The sequence below is a fragment of the Carassius auratus genome, chromosome 1, assembly GCF_003368295.1.
Source record: "Carassius auratus strain Wakin chromosome 1, ASM336829v1, whole genome shotgun sequence".
Lineage (NCBI taxonomy): Eukaryota > Metazoa > Chordata > Actinopteri > Cypriniformes > Cyprinidae > Carassius > Carassius auratus.
Genome location: NC_039243.1, coordinates 11,327,302 through 11,344,535, shown reverse-complemented (window position 1 = coordinate 11,344,535; position 17,234 = coordinate 11,327,302). Strand labels below are relative to the sequence as shown.

The 17,234-nt window shown below is 37.3% G+C and overlaps 2 protein-coding genes across 10 annotated transcripts in view; both read left to right on the top strand.

Annotated features, from left to right (window-relative positions):
- Positions 1-17,234, top strand: part of LOC113109348 (myb-like protein U) — a 972,647-nt gene that overhangs the window by 316,125 nt on the left and 639,288 nt on the right. The gene's annotated exons all lie outside the window — the stretch shown is intronic.
- Positions 1-17,234, top strand: part of LOC113109179 (dystrophin) — a 103,271-nt gene that overhangs the window by 62,215 nt on the left and 23,822 nt on the right. For 7 of the 9 annotated variants that reach the window (XM_026272836.1, XM_026272828.1, XM_026272852.1 and 4 more), the window contains 10 exons: positions 50-261; positions 413-567; positions 914-1,103; positions 4,264-4,436; positions 5,973-6,129; positions 8,195-8,312; positions 8,401-8,669; positions 8,838-8,984; positions 9,700-9,766; positions 9,936-9,996. In XM_026272836.1, coding sequence (XP_026128621.1) covers positions 50-261; positions 413-567; positions 914-1,103; positions 4,264-4,436; positions 5,973-6,129; positions 8,195-8,312; positions 8,401-8,669; positions 8,838-8,984; positions 9,700-9,766; positions 9,936-9,996 — 1,549 coding nt within the window. Of the gene's footprint in view, positions 1-49; positions 262-412; positions 568-913; positions 1,104-3,609; positions 3,826-4,263; positions 4,437-5,972; positions 6,130-8,194; positions 8,313-8,400; positions 8,670-8,837; positions 8,985-9,699; positions 9,767-9,935; positions 9,997-13,781; positions 14,310-17,234 lie in introns of those variants that run through there. The other 2 variants (XM_026272875.1, XM_026272882.1) reach the window with 2 other exon arrangements.

The following is a 17,234-nucleotide window of genomic DNA, read 5'->3' as shown; positions in this document are numbered from 1 at the left end:
CATTTTCAGACCTGTTCCTTAGAAATGTTCTGTTTTCTTTTATTTCAAGTTGACAAATTACAGGCACACTGGGAAGATTCCCACACCAAGATGACCAACAGGGTCCTTCAACTACAGAACATGCATAAGGACTCCTGTGATTGGTTGGAGGCCAGGAAACGGGTGGAGCCTCTCATTAAGAGAGCCAATGAAAAACTAGAGCGCTGGAATAAAGTTTCTCAAAGTGTTGATGATTTAAAAGGCCAAAATGCGGATGTCAAGGTAATGTAGAATGAACACAATATTGATTTCATGACAGAACATAAGTGAGAAACTGTAATTAAATGAGTCAGTGTGCTTGTATTCCTTACATGATTTGCAGATGAATGCATGTGGTCTGATTACTACAAATAAATGCTATATTCTATTACAGCAACTTTCTAAGGATATACACCAGTGGCAAACTCAGATAAATGTCACCAATGAGCTGGCGAACAAACTACTGACTCTTTATGCAGACGATGACACAAGCAAAGTTAAACAAATGACTGAGAGCATGAATCTAGCTTGGGCCAACATCAAAAAGCGGTGAGCTTCTGTTTAAATCTTAGATTTTTCAGTGTCACCAACAAGTGAAGTGGCATATAATACATTTTTTTACTGAAAGGAAGTATCTGTGGTATTGTTGAGTCTGAAAATAATGCTGTGGTGACACAGTGAGGGAGCGTAAGAAGTTATTTCAAAAGCTTTTAAGGTGCACTTGCTTTCAGGAGAATTGTGTGCCACTCAAGATCCTGCTGTGTGAAGTTTAAAGCATTTGTCACCAACAGATTTTAACAATCTAATACAATTGTTACATATTAAACAAGTCTGTTAAGGCACTCATTTAATTCAGCTTTGTTTCTGTATAACGGTGAAGTCGTTTCCCTTTCAGTGCAGGGGACAAGGAGGCAGATCTGGAAGCCGGACTGCGACAATTGCAGCATTTCTACTTGGACCTGGAGAAATTCCTTAATTGGCTTACTGAAGCAGAAACCACAGCCAATGTCTTACAAGATGCCACGTTTAAGGAGGGACTTCTGGAAAACCCTGCCACAGTGCGGCGTTTACTCGAGCAATGGCAGGTATGCAACTAGTATTTCCAAATTGCGTACTTTACAGCAGTTTGCCCTCTTCACTGAAAGCATTTAGTCACTCCATTCCAGCTCCAGTCTTGGTTTAATATTTCCTGCGACCCACAATCATTGGTATGAGAATCCTAGTCTTGCGTAGCCAGACCTTCAGACTTAAGGTCTGGAATTCATGGCAGCTATCATTGGCTAAGGTCTGCCCATGTCAAACAACCAATCACAGGTCCTTTCGTTCATCGTCATGTTTTGAGGTGTGGAAATGTCGCCACAATAGGCTTGTTTGAGATGAGCAAAATCTGCGCAGAATCACCGCGAGATGCATGTCAGTTAGAAAAGTGTCCGAGTTACATCCGCTTTGGTCTGATGTCATGCTGACGTGTGCCAAAAAACTCTCGCGACAATGAGGCGGCTGTGTCGGATTGAGCAGTCGAGCGTCCACCGACTGCGCTGACCAAAAGCATGATGGGAAACGACTGACTGACGACACAGCTTCATGCTCATTGGCTGAGAATGTCAACTGATACATTTTCTTTTTATTCTAAGAATTAGATTATCCATTTATATTTACATGCATAAACTAAACAAAAACAAACATGCCTAGTGAAGTTACTAATTAGGACATGCGTTTATTTTATTTTTCTCTTTATTCTCTTGTATGTTTGCGTGAATTAATAAATCAATCCATTAAAAATATACATGCACACATATATCTAAATGGACTGTTTAGCGATTATGCCTCATCTTTGTGTGGTTTCATCTATGTCAGGGTCTGGCTTAAAACAAGGGAAGAAATTCTGAAGAATGCTTGCTACAAAAACAGCTTTGACTTGCATAGTATGGAAAAATACTATGGATGTGAAATGGTGTCAGAAACCTGCTTGTTTGCAAATATTCTTCTAAATTCCCTCTTGTGTTCAGCAGAACAAAGGAATTGATTCACATGATGACAAAACAGTGGTATTTCGATAACATCCACTTCGTCTGTGATAAAATACGCGAACGCGATCTGCTCCATTGCTGATGTTTGCAGGCGACAAAACAGCGAGATTCAGGAAGTGTCTTGACTTCAAAGGTCTTTTTTGAGCCCTCCCCTTACTGCAGCCGCCTACTCTCGCCTACATTTCAGGCGAGGCAAGGCGCATCTCAAACAAGCCTATTAACAGACTGTTGTGCAAAACTCTCAGATATATTTTAAAGATTCTATGCTATGAAATGTAAATATTTCGGTACTTTTGAAAATCTAGCATTTAGTTTATCCTCATAAGCACTCGTTGTCACAATTGTAAACACGATGGCTTTCTTCTTTTGTGAGGGGGATGGTGCCACGTCATCTTTGTTTCCAGATGTTAAAGAACACGTCTCGCGGAAATCCTGTAGAATTCAACCAATCCAATGACAATTTCCCCCTTTGTGTCCCATATGCATCAGAAGTGTAGCCAACGATCCGTGGGCGTGATGTCTGAGGCTGAGACTAAGAGAATTCCTACTCCAGGGTTTTTCCCTTTTTTTTTTTTTTTTTTATTAATGTTAAATATTTAGTTGAAGTGCCCCGTGAGATTTAAAGTTATAATTTCAGTAATTTAACAATACATTTGAATGCATACAGTTCTCTGATGTCTATGATAATATTAATAAACAAAATATGAAGAATTTTATTAGTAGTAGTAGTAGTATTTTATATGTGTTAATGATTATAAAAATGTCAAATATTAATAATTATTTTAATTGTTATTATTGGTATTATATTTAACTATTGTGTATTATTAGTAACTGTTTAACTATTATACAAGTAATTATAAAATAATTTAAAAAAATAAAGACAAATTATATTTATTATTTAGATTAAATATGATTAATTCGTTTTTCATCAACTCACAAACCCCCTGCAGGTTACTTACAAACTCCTGTTTGGGAAACCTACTCAATGTTCAGTCCTTAGTGAAATTTACGCTTATTTTTCTAATCTGAGGTAAAGTTCTTTTTGTGTTTGGTTTTAATATCACAATACTGCATAAGCTACTATGTATTTGCATACACATTTATTAAACATTCTATATCTATACCTTCATCCAACTGCAACTTTTCTGCGTTAAAATACAGATTTTATTTAAAGATTAATATGACAGCACTCCTTCTTGGATTTAAGCAGTTCTACAAAGTTGTGTCTGATTCGGTTCTATTGTTTTAGGACAAAAACACTATAATGAAATTGCTGAAGAGCAAATAATATTCTACTAATGTGTTATTAATTAGGAAGGCAGAGTAAACTGATGGGTCTATTGTCCAGGTCGCCCGCTGCTCACTGGTATGGGAGATATGTGCATTTGGCAACGGTGCAGAGACGCAGTTAAATATGAAGAGGCAGACAAAGATGTGGGGAATAAAGAGAAGCCTCTGTTCTCCCAGAAAACCAGCTCTGACCCATTCCTCGCTCGCAGTGCCCACTCGTGTCTCAAACAACAGGGCCAGTGTGCCTCCGTGACTGGCATTCTGCAGCTCGTCTCACGTCGCATACAGACACATGGTCGCAAAATACATTTTCTTGCGCTCATTTTCGTGATGTCCCTTTCTCGCTCATCTTCGCCTCGCGTCAGACACGTCCACATAGGGGGGAATTAAAGGATCGTCACTGCCTACAGTCAGACGGGCTGTTTTCCATTCATTTGATGTCGCTCATTCATTGGATATGTTGCACAGGAAGACATATCATGTTAAGGTTTGATCTTCACTGTCAGCTCCACAGTTTCTTCGTGACTTTGACTTTGTTTGACTTGCATCATGACTTTGAAGGAAATTGGATTATGCCATCTCAAACTGTGGGAACAAGCACTTAAAATATAGTCAGAGAAAATGTTTGAAAATTGTTGGTTTGTTGATGATATTGCACTAATCTATTCTAAAATATAATATAAATATAAGTATTTGAATGTATCATTACATTACATTTTTGTGAAATATTGTGATAAAATAGATTTCCATTTCAGTCAAATTAATTTTTACATTACATTCTGGAATAATGTAATGGAATTATATCAAACAAATATTCCAGAAGTTCACACAGTAGATGTAACAAGTATCAGGGAAAGAAAAAGAAAGCCCTAATCACATGGTGAACTGTAACTTGGATGTCTGTGATCTCTTTTAATCCTTGCAGGATCTCCAGGCAGAGATTGATGCCCACCGGGAGATGTACCATTCATTAGATGAAAACGGGCAGCGTATTGTGTCATCTCTGGAGGGGACGGACAATGCCGTGGTGCTACAAAAAAGGCTTGATGACATGGGGCATCGGTGGCATGAGCTCTGTAACAAAGTTATGAATATAAGGTAAGACAAATTAATCATCTATATTTAACCTGGGAATAATTCATGCGGAGCAGAAACTGGCTTTGAAAAATATATATGATCATATACAAGCCCCAGGCCTGTGTAATACTATGTCCAAACCATTGCATTTATTGTACTTTATTTAAAGTCAAAATCCTTTTACTTAGGGATCCTTAACAGAAATATTACACTTTGAGGTGTTATTTGCCCTGGATTGTTTGAATTACAGAAATGAATGATAGCTCATATAACACTATGATCTTTGGTGGCAATATACCATGACATAACACCATGTCAGTGTATATATATATATACATACATACAATCACACTAGGATTTTTACATTTTTAATAAAGTCTCTTCTCCTCACCAAGGCTCCATTAATGTGCTCAAAAATACAGTAAAAACACTAATATTTTGATACAGTATTACAATTTACTATTGTAATATATTTCAAAATGTATAATTATTGTAAAGTTATAACTGAATACTATTTCTGTCTTTATTTTTTATAATTAATTCATTATTTTATTATATTTGTTATAATAACGGAGACATACTACTAAAAATGATATGAATCATAATAAAACTGATTCATATTTTTATCATTATTATCTTTGACATCAGAGACCTGTAAACATTTAAATGTGCTGTTAAATTATAGGATATTAACCAACTAGAAACACACGTTGACGCGCTTTGCATCACTCGTATTTCCAGAAAATGTACAAATATTTGGTAACACTTTAGAATAAGGTTCCATTAGTTAATGTTAGTTAACTACTTTCGTTAACATGAACTAAGCAAGAACAATCATCCTACAGCATTTATAAGTCTTAGTTCATGTTAATTTCAACATTTACTAATGCATTATTTAAATCAAAAGTTGTGCTTGTTAACATTAGTTAATAGACTGTGAATTACCATGAACTAACAATGAATAACTGTATTTTCATTAACTAACATTAACGAAGATTAATAAATACAGTAATAAATGTATTATTCATTGTTTATTCATGTTAATTAATACATTAACTAACATTAACTAATGGAACCTTATTCTAAAGTGTTACCAAATATTTTAATATCATATTTTTATAATTATTATCTTTAACATCAGAGACCCGTAAACATTCAAATGTGCTGTTAAATTATGGGATATTAACCAACTACAAACACATGTTGACGCACTTTGCATCACTCGTGTTTCCAGAGAATGTACAAATATTTTAGTTTAGCTTTCAAGTCTGTAATTTTCTCCAGGCGCAATCTGCGATGCTTTCACACAATGTCTGAATTCATGACGTTTGAATGCAAATTTGAGTTCCATTAGGAATCACATTTGCCTTGGTAAGAGCTTTTTAAATGTTCATGCATATTCAAATACAAAGATTTCTCAAATCTCCACCTTTACGCAGCACGTTCTTTGTGAAATCCAATTGCGGTCTGACAGTTTATACCGTATGGTGCTCTCTAGTGGTGTTTGTGATTTGACACTTGACAGTGTCGCATCTTACAATCCATTCGACTCCTCAGGCCCTATCTGGATGCAGGTGTGGATCAGTGGAAACACATGCACATGTCCTTACAAGAGCTGCTCAACTGGCTGCAGCTGAAGAGGGAGGAGTTAGAGAAGCAGAAACCAGTAGGAGGTGATGTGCCGACCGTGCACCAACAACTACTTACACACAAGGTGAGTCCAGGACGCATCCTCTTCGCCCCTCACTGAAAGCATGAGAACTGCCGTTTAAGACGTGATTTATGCAGTCTGTCTTTTGTTGTGCCCAAGTGTGATCATTATCGGAGTCTGTTCTTCTTAAATATTTAAACAGATGGAGATGATATCTTGCGTAGGAGAGGTGCAAAGTCCCTTGTCTCTTTGAATGGTTGTGCGGACCAATTAACATCTGCTGATGGCCGTCAGCTGTCAGGGGCCGCTGTAAACAGGATGCGGTCGTGGAGGAGTTAGTGTAGGGAGCTCAGTGAGCGTGTGCTGCCGGTGACAGCTGAGTCACTGTCACACACTCTACAGGTGCAGTTAACTGGGAAGGAAACTGGCGTGTGTGTAGGAGCTGCAAAGAAAGTCTCAGCCGAAATTTAATTGAACAAAGTTTCTGCAGACTATTAGATAAATTGACATTGCTGTGCACACAATGAAACCTAGAATTTATTTCTCCACTCGAACCTGGATATAAAGTTTGAAAACAGAAAAGTTATGGTAGAAATGTAGCTAATTAAATATATGGTGTTGAACACAAGAATTCAGTTTCCAAAAAGGTCAGTGTATCACATTACAAACTTCATATTCATCGGGAAGGAGGAGGCGGGAACCGGCAGACAATCAAAATAACTTTAATAATCAAAACTGCCTCACGGACGACTGCCGCGCACAAACAAAAGCAAAACACAAAATAAATCGATCCTCTGTCCTGGTCCTCTCTTGTCCATCACTGTCGTCGCTGCTCTTTTATATCCTTCTATCTCCTCAATGGGACTCGAGACCGGTGGGTCGAGCAGGTGTCCTTCATTTCCAATTACTCCACCAGCCTCGCTCTGTTCCCACGGCTCTCGGCCCCGCCCCACTCGCCACAGTCAGATTTCATCGTATCTATTAAAGCATAGGATGGTCTTCGGACACTTCTCCATGCTAGATAACATGATCATGAGGTTTTACCAAAACTCAAGGAATTCATGCAAACACGGATGCTGCTGTCGTTCATGTAAAAGTGAACATTTTCTATTCAACTTGTCACTCAAATTTGACAATACTTGAGAATCATGTATTTTATTACCATTAGAAAAACTGAAAACAGAAAAATTCTCATGAGCAATAAATAAAGAAATAAAATAGAGAATAAATAGAAAATTAAAATGATCAACTTCCTTTTATATCTTACAATGGTTGTTATATTTGTTTTCAGTTTAATGGGTGAAATACATTTTTTTAGGATTTGCTTGCTCATGAAAACAAGAATGAATTAATGAAACGTACCCACTGATAGTGTCACATGGGAGTGTTATTTTTGTATTATCTGTGTATTATTATAGCATTTATTAATACTGTATTTTGACTTTTTATTTAATTTCTTTCAGTTTAATTTTAGCAATTTTATGTGATTTATTTATTATTAGATTATTTCTCTCATTTATTTCTATTTAGCTTCATTTTCTCATTTTCATTTTTAGTAATTTTAGCACTTTTTCCATAATTTATTTATATTTGATTTTATTTCAACTTTTGACCCTCTTGGAATTGCTCAGTTTCTTATTCTATTTAATTTTTATATATAGTTTTAGTTAAAACTGGTATGCAATATCTGCATAGCACATGGTTCTTAGAAGGATTTATGCATGTCATGCTGTTATTAAAAAATATGTATAAAAAAAAGTTAATGTCAGTTTGAATGGAACAATTGCATGGAAATGTGCCCAGCAAGATCACTAGAAAATGTACACAATCATTGGTAACCATTCTGTGTTAATTGTATCCGCTTGCACTGATATTTTTGAATCCAGTGCGTTCTATAATGAGCCCCTATTTGTATACGGAGAAGGCATGTTTGCCCAGGAAGGAATGACAGTGGCTTCATTTAAATATGCATGAGGCATCACTATACAGCACAAATAGCAGCTGGTTAAGTATGCGAATAAGATGCTGGTTTTCACAGGGTTTTGGCATGTGTGCTAAAGTTGCACAAATGTTTACCCCTCATTGTGACATTCAGTCCTGTTGATAGCAAGTCATTTTGGTTTCATAGGGCTTCAGAAGAGAGCTGGGTGCCAAAGAACCTGTGATCAACGGAACACTCAACAATGCTAAAACCTTTCTCGCTGAGATGCCTCGTGAGGGTATTAAACAGAGGCCTGGACAAAAGGGTATGAAATCTCCGGCCCTTACACGTACGCCTAATACAATAAATTCCAGATGCTGTAACCTGTATTTGACTTCTTGTGTTCCACCCAGATGTAAGTCCTGAGGAGAGGGTTCAAAATGTGGGCCGCATCTTGCATAAAGAAGTGGAGGATGTAACAGTGGGATGGAAGAATCTGGGTGCAGCTTCCGTTGACTGGCAGCAACAGCTGGAACTGGCCTTGGAGAGGCTGATGGAGCTCCAGGACGCTCAGGATCAGCTGGACTTTAAGCTCCGCCAGGCTGAGACCGTGAAGAATTCTTGGAAGCCTGCTGGAGAGCTGCTCCTAGATGATTTGCAAAACCACATCGACAGAGTAAAGGTCAGTGTACAATGTGCCATGTTATAAGAGATAAGATTTTTTGGACATGTTCCATGGCAATACCATTGTATTATCTGAAGTACCTTGGAGTAGCATGTTTATATATTTATATTTTTATCTTTAAGCCTTTTGGACAAAAGACATAAAGGCTTTTATGTATATTTTCAGGCGTTCCAGGAGGAAATAGCTCCCATCCAGGATAATGTAAATCAGGTCAACCAACTGGCCTCCACATTTAGACCACCTGACATTCAGCTCTCTCCAGACAACCTGAGCAGAATTGATGACCTCAACATGAGATGGAGGCTCCTGCAGGTATCCATCCCTCTTCTTCTCGTTTGAAGTCAATGTGAATTACTTAATAATGCCTATATAGCTATTTGGCTATTGGTTAACATCATCCAATGGCCAACATGGCCTTAGTGGCAACAGCAAAAAGGACAGTTGGTTCAGGTGAAAGGCAAATTATTACATTTTGATTAAAGATTACAATTAAAGTCAACCTAGTTTAATAATAATATGCACTAATTAAACGTTCAGAATAAAGAAATAAGTTATGTGTACTCACAAAGTAGTTTTGATTTTATGTTAAATTCAATTGAACATTCATTCCAATGGACCAACCGTTTATAAATCTAGTCAGGTCACAGATTTAGTTTCTGAAATAAATCTTTGTGCAATCTTTGAGCAGTTGTAGAAAAGTGTACATGTCAGCAATAGATGCAACAGGCAGATCACAGAAATAATCTGTATTTCAGAGATTTGACGAAAGACACAAAGGCATTATTTAATAAAAGGCCGTAGGACAGAAGCAAAAACAATCACGATGAAATATTCTGGACAAAACATTTTATACAATATATTTGTATTGTTTTAGTATTTATTTCAACGGAAGCTTTTATGAATAATTTCTGTTCAGTGAAATGCTGAAAAGCATTTGAAAACCTGAAATAAAATAAAAATGGTAGATGGCAAACTTAAGCTTCACAAATCATAGAAATGTTCCCTTGGCAACTTCTGTGTTTTTTAGATCTCCATTGAGGAACATCTGACCCAGCTGAAGGACTCAAGGCCCCAGTCTCAGGATTTCCTGCATGGTGAGTGTGTTTTTGTTATTCTTTTTTTGCAATATTATGAATACTGTAATTGTCATATCTTTATACTTTTATACTAATCCTGTGTATTTTATGTTCTCACTAAACATGAAGAAGTGTTTGATTAGAAAGGGCTTTGAAAATGAATGGGTTTTTTCTTTTCTGCACACAGTGTCCGTTGAAAGCCCTCTTGAACGGTCTATTTCACCCAACAATGTCCCCTACTATATCAAGTAAGTCTTCCGAAACTCAGCCCACATGTTGATGTCAGGTGCATTCAAGGTCCACACTGAATTAACAAATAGAATTTCAACACTATGAAAGCTCCCAGACTAAGAAATATATCACAGCTGGTGGCAGACTACCAAAGAAAAGTGATTTTCTATGACCTTTTTTTTCCGAACAGAGATATCAACCAGGAAAATTTGTGCAGAATAATCTAAGATGATACATTAGGCTCTGCCAATGGATGTAGCAGCATGCATCACATATAGCTGAGAACATTCCTGCAGATAACCAACCAGATATTTTTGCTCTTTGTAACAAGTGATGCATGATTGTGTGTAGTTACAAAACTAAATAATACAAGTCTTAAGGGAAGTAAAATGTCATCCCTTCAAATGCAACTAATAGTGACTGAATATTTTGCATTTTATTTTAATACTAATAATATTCCTGCAATGTAGAAATGCATTGTCAGAGCTTCTTTAATGAATTGTATGTCTAAGCAATCTTATCCAAGGTCAAGAATATACAGCACCTCTATACATACCTGTTGCCATTGTATAAAACCATGCATATTATTTCACTAAAGATTAGTTTTGAGTTATAGTTTTAAGTATTTTTTACCCCAAATAGTACCTGTGAGAAAAGGATGTGATAGTGGCTCAACAAAGTTTTACATAAAAATACAGGAAATAATATTACAGAATGTTCAGATGTCCTGGATATTAAACTTTATATCTATATTTAAGCTTTATCAAAATATGAATAATGATTATGAAAATAAGACTTTGGAATGGATGTTCATTAGTGAATGGTTCAAACTATTCAATTTACCCCTTGACGTTTAATTTAGCACCTTTTTAGAAGTCATATTCCATAGCTATATGATATAAATGCTTTCTTCTTATTTCACTAGATACTGTAGCAGACATCATGCAATACAATTATGAGTAATACTTTCACCTCGATCTCATTTTACCTTGCCTAGAGGACAACTTGAAGTGGCACAGCTCACCCCGTTCTCTCCTACTTGGGTGTCTTGCACGTTAAGACTTTTTAAAGAAAATAATACCTTTGCTAGATTTTGTTTAATGTAGATCAATCCTAAACAACCAAGTTGAAACCCCCCAGCCTGTAATGCATGTTATTACTCATTCATTTGGACTAGGGTAATTCATTTAATCTAAAGTATATACAACCTTCATATAAATTCGGGGCAGCATTTATGCTCATGGCAGTGCATGAATCTGACTTCAGTTAGGAGAGAACTGACTCTTAATAATGCTGTCATAGATTATGAATGTCATTAATGCTGGTCAAGCGGAACTGTACTTGCAGTCACATGGCATTCGAATTGGTTATTTCCAGCCTATTGCATGTGATAAGCTGCGGGACAAAAAAGGGGATCGCTTTATAATAACTTTCATTAATAAGTCATCAACAAACATTAATGCTTAACAGATCAGTAGTTCATTCACTCATTTATACGAAACAAGTATGAATCCAAGTTTCATGACATTTATATATACTGTATATGTAGGCCTACACTAGTGATCTAAATGTTCATTAGTGTCAGAAAGGAAAGTTATTCTAAAAATGTTAACCAATGAAATATTTTACCCATAAACCTTAATAGGATTTTTACTCATAAACTGCATGAACTCCATACCATCCAATGCATTAATCAAATTATTGCATATTATGTGGATCACAATTTATTTAGAATTTTTGCAAAATGTATGACTCATAAAATGAGATTCCTGCCCTGCACTGAAGCACCAGCTTTTGTCAGAGAACACATCCAGCCCTTTCCGACGAGATAGTAAGTAACTTTACTGATTATTTTCACACCAAGTAGTTGTCTCAAATCCTAGTGAGCTGGTAAACATGATTTTTGAATCAGAAATACATTTTTTTTTAAAAATTTATAGGCGCATTAAAACATTCTCTGTGTGCGTGCGTGTGTGGGCCGGTTTGTTATAACATTTAACAGGGTCATATGATGCTGCTAAAAAGAACATTATTTTGTCTATTTGGTATAATGAAATGTGTTTATGCGGTTTAATGTAAAAAAAAAAAAAAAAAAAAAAAAATCCACATAGTGTACATTATTGTTTCTCCTCTATGCCCCGCCTTCTGAAACACTTTGATTTTTACAAAACTCATCATTCTGAAAGGCTAGGTGTACTCTGATTGACCAACTATGCACTGCGTTGTGATTGGCTAAATACCTCAAGCGTGTGACAGAACTAGAAAGTAGTTTCACTTTCTCAACGAAATAGCATCACACACCATGGCCTTGAGTGAGCAGAGGTGGGCGGCTTGAGAATGGAGCAATGTGCGTGCAACCACGTGACGACCCCAGGTTGGACCCCGCTTCATCCATGGTGAAGGCCGATTCAGCGATTTACGTATTTTTTGTTTATGTATTTCCTCAGCAACCAGCACGGATCAGCTCTAGGCATGAAAAAGTGAATATTGTCTTTTGGAAAGCCAAACAAATTTGTTAAAGGGTTAGTTCACCGAAAAATTTAAATTATGTCATTAATAACTCACCCTCATGTTGTTCCAAACCTGTAAGACCTCCGTTAATTTTCGGGAACACAGTTTAAGATATTTTAGATTTAGTCCGAGAGCTTTCTGTCCCCCGTTGAAAGTGTGTGTATGGTATACTGTCCATGTCCAGATAGGTAAGAACAACCTCATCAAAGTAGTCCATGTGACATCAGAGGGTCAGTTAGAATTTTTTTGAAGCATTGAAAATACATTTTGGTCCAAAAAAAAATAGCAAAAACTACGACTTTATTCAGCATTGTCTTCTCTTCCGAGTCAGTTGAGAGTGAGTTCAAAACACTGCAGTTTAGTGATATCTGGTTCACCAACGAATCACTCGATGTAACACAGCATTTCCATAACATGGCAGAGAGAATAAGATTTAGGGTCGTTTCATAGTCAACGCATCTGTACGCATACGCGTCCCCGAGGCTACGCATCGTTACGCTTCGGCCGCCATTATGCGTCGGTGCGTAGCCAAATGTGTCGTCCTAGTTTTTGATACGCGACGCGCCGATGCACGCAATACTATGCCTTGTCGGTGGGGGCGACATTGCAAGTATTGTACATTAATTCAAGTATATTGTGTTTACAGAATAAGAAGGTTTGAATACAATGGCGGGCGAAGAGGAAAAATTATCTATCTCTGCGTTGCCGCCGATGTAAAATCAGCAACAGAATACACTCCTCTTCAGTTGCCATTGTGATCTGAATATCACGCGACCCGACTCTACTAATATCACCCGACTCTACTACCCCCTGTTGCGTGAGCGGTGTATTGCATACAGGCATCGCCCATGACGCTTGCATCCACTGTTTAGACTATGAAAGGGAGCGCGTTGCTTGCGTTTCTCTTGACTATGTTAAGGCCCTTATGCCTTCTTCCTTTGCATGAACATTTGGGTGGCGTTATGCAAATCTTCCCACGTGGGGGAAGAAGTAGAAGTGTTTTAGGGGGGTGTAGTTGATGTAACTTTTATAAAGAATATCTTTTCAAATTTGAGACTTTACACTCCAACGAGAAAGTAAAAATAGAAAACGCATCATATGACCCCTTTAAACTATTCCCGCATGCTTGGATCGAATGTTTGAATGTGCCAGTGTTATTTGCCAAATAGCTGAATGCAATGTTTGAACACTCCCATAATAAACACGCTAATGTTCCATTCATTAATTTTTTCCCCCATCATAGACTTCTATTCGAGCATTTTGATTATCATCGTCGACCGTTTTATATTCGAGTATTTTCAGCATCAATCGCAAGTAATGTAGTTAATTGTGTGTTTTTTGTTGTTGTTTTTTTTTGAGCATTCAGACCTTCAGTTTGAACACGTTTGTTTTAGAACTTTGCGCAGACAGGTGGCACGATAGAACATTACAATCCAGGATTTTTTTATGTTTTTTTTCCGCATTACGATTTTCACGTAAAGCTCGAATAGAACGCGCCATCGATACACTAAAATGCGGTCCAGGTAGCTGCATGCTAGGTTTGGGGCACAGCCTGTAAGTGAGCGCGAGAGAGAGAGAGTGAGAGAACGGAGTTGGAGGGGGAAGGGAAAGGAAAAGGGAGCTGGAGGAAAAGCTCCGCCTCGTCTGAGCCGCTCTGGCTGAGGGAGATCGCAGGGAACTCGGATGCTTTTTCCCCTGTAGAGAGGGAGCACCGCGGAGGTGATTCGCCCCAAACAACATCAAACCATTTGGGCTTTTAGAAATAAACACTTTGGATTCGGCGATTACCGAGAGGCGAGATGAGGGAGAACTTAAGAAAGTAAGTGCAATGCAAACACGAATGAATGTCGGATCGTGCGAGTAGAGGACGCCGAAGGAGTTTTGCATTCGTCCATCTGCCTTATTGCTGCTGCTTCTTTTCCTTTCTCGTCTTCCTTGCAGCCTAGCAGGTGCTTGTTCGGTTTTTACATGGAGCCAGTGCAGCGACATGTCCGTTCAGCGCTTGATTTGTTTATTTTTTTTAATGCAAAACATCTCGATAGTTCCTGATGCATCTGCTGTGCCCTTCTTGCAGCATGCAGACTGATAAACCTAACGTGGCGTTCATATTGTCATGTATGTTTTCGAGCTGTATTTGATTGGGAATCTTTGTGTTGACAACGACGCTTGGCCTTTAAGGCTCCTCCATATTCGTGCGCTTTCCATAAGTTAATATTATGCCATACAGAAAATCGCTGTTTTGGTTTTAACCACATAACGTTACTTATGGCTGCGTTTCCTTTCAACCATAACCAAGAGCCACAATTAGAGGTGTCTGTGTGATGGTGTATGTGAACCCTGTGCTTTTAGATGCATGCATGTAGGTGGGCAATCCTTCTTGTCCAACCCCACATTACTGCTGTACTTCCGCTCATGCACCGTTTTGAGATGTGCAGGTATGGAGTTCTCTGTGGGAAATTTGCTATCAGGCCATTGGCATGCTCTACCGAGTCTACCTGAACCTAGAGGGCGCTGCCAGATACTGACTGGGTCTCAGTTCAAAGCCTAGAGAGAAATTGTATGTTGGGGGTTTCACTTTTTGATGTCAAAGATTACTCCTTTCTAAAATATCATGACAGATATTATGATGTTTACAGACCCTTTTACAGTGCTTCAGATAAAAATAAATAAATAAAAATTAATTAAAAATTAATCATTCAACTTTCTATTCATCAAAGTCAAAGTTTCCACTAACATATTAAGTTTAATAATTTCAACAATTATAAGTAATGTTTACTGAGCACCAGATCATCATATTAGAATGATTTCTGAAGCATCATGTGATGCTGAAGACTGAAGTAATGACTGCTGAAAACCCAGCTTTGATATTACAAGAATAATCTTAATTTTATTCATTTATTTTAATAATAAATGCCAACATAAAACATCTTTTCAATGTCTTAACAATCGCAAACTTTTGATTGTCATGCTTGTAGTAATATGAATATATACATGTATATTATGTTTTTTTCCTATGCATATTTGAGATATGAGATATTTTGAATTCAGTTCAGACTTATTTCTATAGCATTTTTCACAGCAGTGAACTATTTTCTTTTATTATTATTATTGAAGGTGCTATATGTAAGATTTTGACTCTACTAAAGCATAAAAATACCATAAATTGTTTGCAGATATATAAGAAACATGCTAAGTTAATATACTTGTATATCTGAAAAACGATGCTACTGTCCCTTACAGTTATTCTTCTTTGAAAATGTGCATTCCGGGCCGGAATGTCGAATTTTGTTTTGGTTTGTGAAACCCGCCCACTGCCAGTTCACTCAATTGGTTGCAACTCAAAAGGTGCAACTGGCAACTCAAAAGGTTGCCAGTTGGCGGAAAACACAGGGTATTTAATTTAATCATGAAGTGCACACTTGGTGTTGTCAATCTGGCAATCTGTGTGTGTGTGTGTGTGTGTGTCAAGGCTGATGATGATGGGCTGGGTGAAAAAAAACCTCTCCAATATTATTAATTTGGACTGCAATATCTAGTTCAACCACTTGTAGGGATGAGCAATATATCTAATGATATGATCATGCGCATCTAGTTTGTAAATCTGGTTCCGTGATTAGCGCTAAATCGCCATCACCTGCTTTCAAATGGAGTAGCACTTAATAGACAGAGCCGTAGATCACTTACAAGCTACGCAATATCGCGTTCTTTATCGAAGGCAATTCATAATTCATGTTCTGACCTCTGACTTAAAAAATACACTTATTCTTCTAAAAAAACAATAACAAATTTTTTTTTTGAAACCCCAGTCTGTGTTGTTCCCTGTTAAAAACACTGTAGGGTCTGGGAATAAAATATTATTTTTGAAGTTTTTCTACCTTATTAGAATTCTGCAGAGCCACTTGGCTGGCTTAGGTCCAAAATCACAAAAACATCCCGGCCCATAGCAACACTTCAAAACAAGGCATCTCAGTGGTGTAAATTGCATTTCCACTAATGGATTCATTAAGAGCCCTTGTAACAAACAAAGCAGGCACTGTTGTGAATCTAGAAGTCTAAACTTTCTTTTAAGATTCAAACAAAGACAATCCAGAAGGACTGTGCAATTAATCGGAAAAACATTTTGATTTTGGCCTCCAACGGTCATGAAAATACAATAATCGAATCGAGATAAAGCGATTATTGTGCCCCATTCTGCCCCCTTTATGCTCTTTCATTCCTCCATGAAAGCCCCATTTCCCGTGCAAAACAGTAAAATCATGTAACATGACATCTGCATAATGGGACATGTTTTATTTATAAAAGTATCTTTATTTATGTTTTTAAAAGCGTGAAAGAGAACTTTCGCTGCTCCTCTGGAAGAGGTATGAGCTTAGAGACGGAACAGAACACGGACATGTAAAGTCATCTTTTAGCTCAAGGTGCTCATACACGCAAAAATGTGTAAAAATGCTGCACTTAGTGATTATTCATATATACCTTCGTCGGTCATGTAATAAATGAACGTAAAGAGTTGAGAATGAAAATAGGTGTCTTAGGTAATTTGGATCTGTGCGGCTCTTAAAGTAACAGTGGGCTGTTTTCCTGCTGCGACTGTGTGTTTATTAGTCAAACAACAAAAGACAAATTTATAATCACACACTGCTCTTGAGTGAAGGACTTCTGTAGCTTTAAGAAACAAAAAAAGTTTAATTCTTACAGTGAAGACTGCTGTTTATTTTACATATGATTATTAATTTCTGTAGTA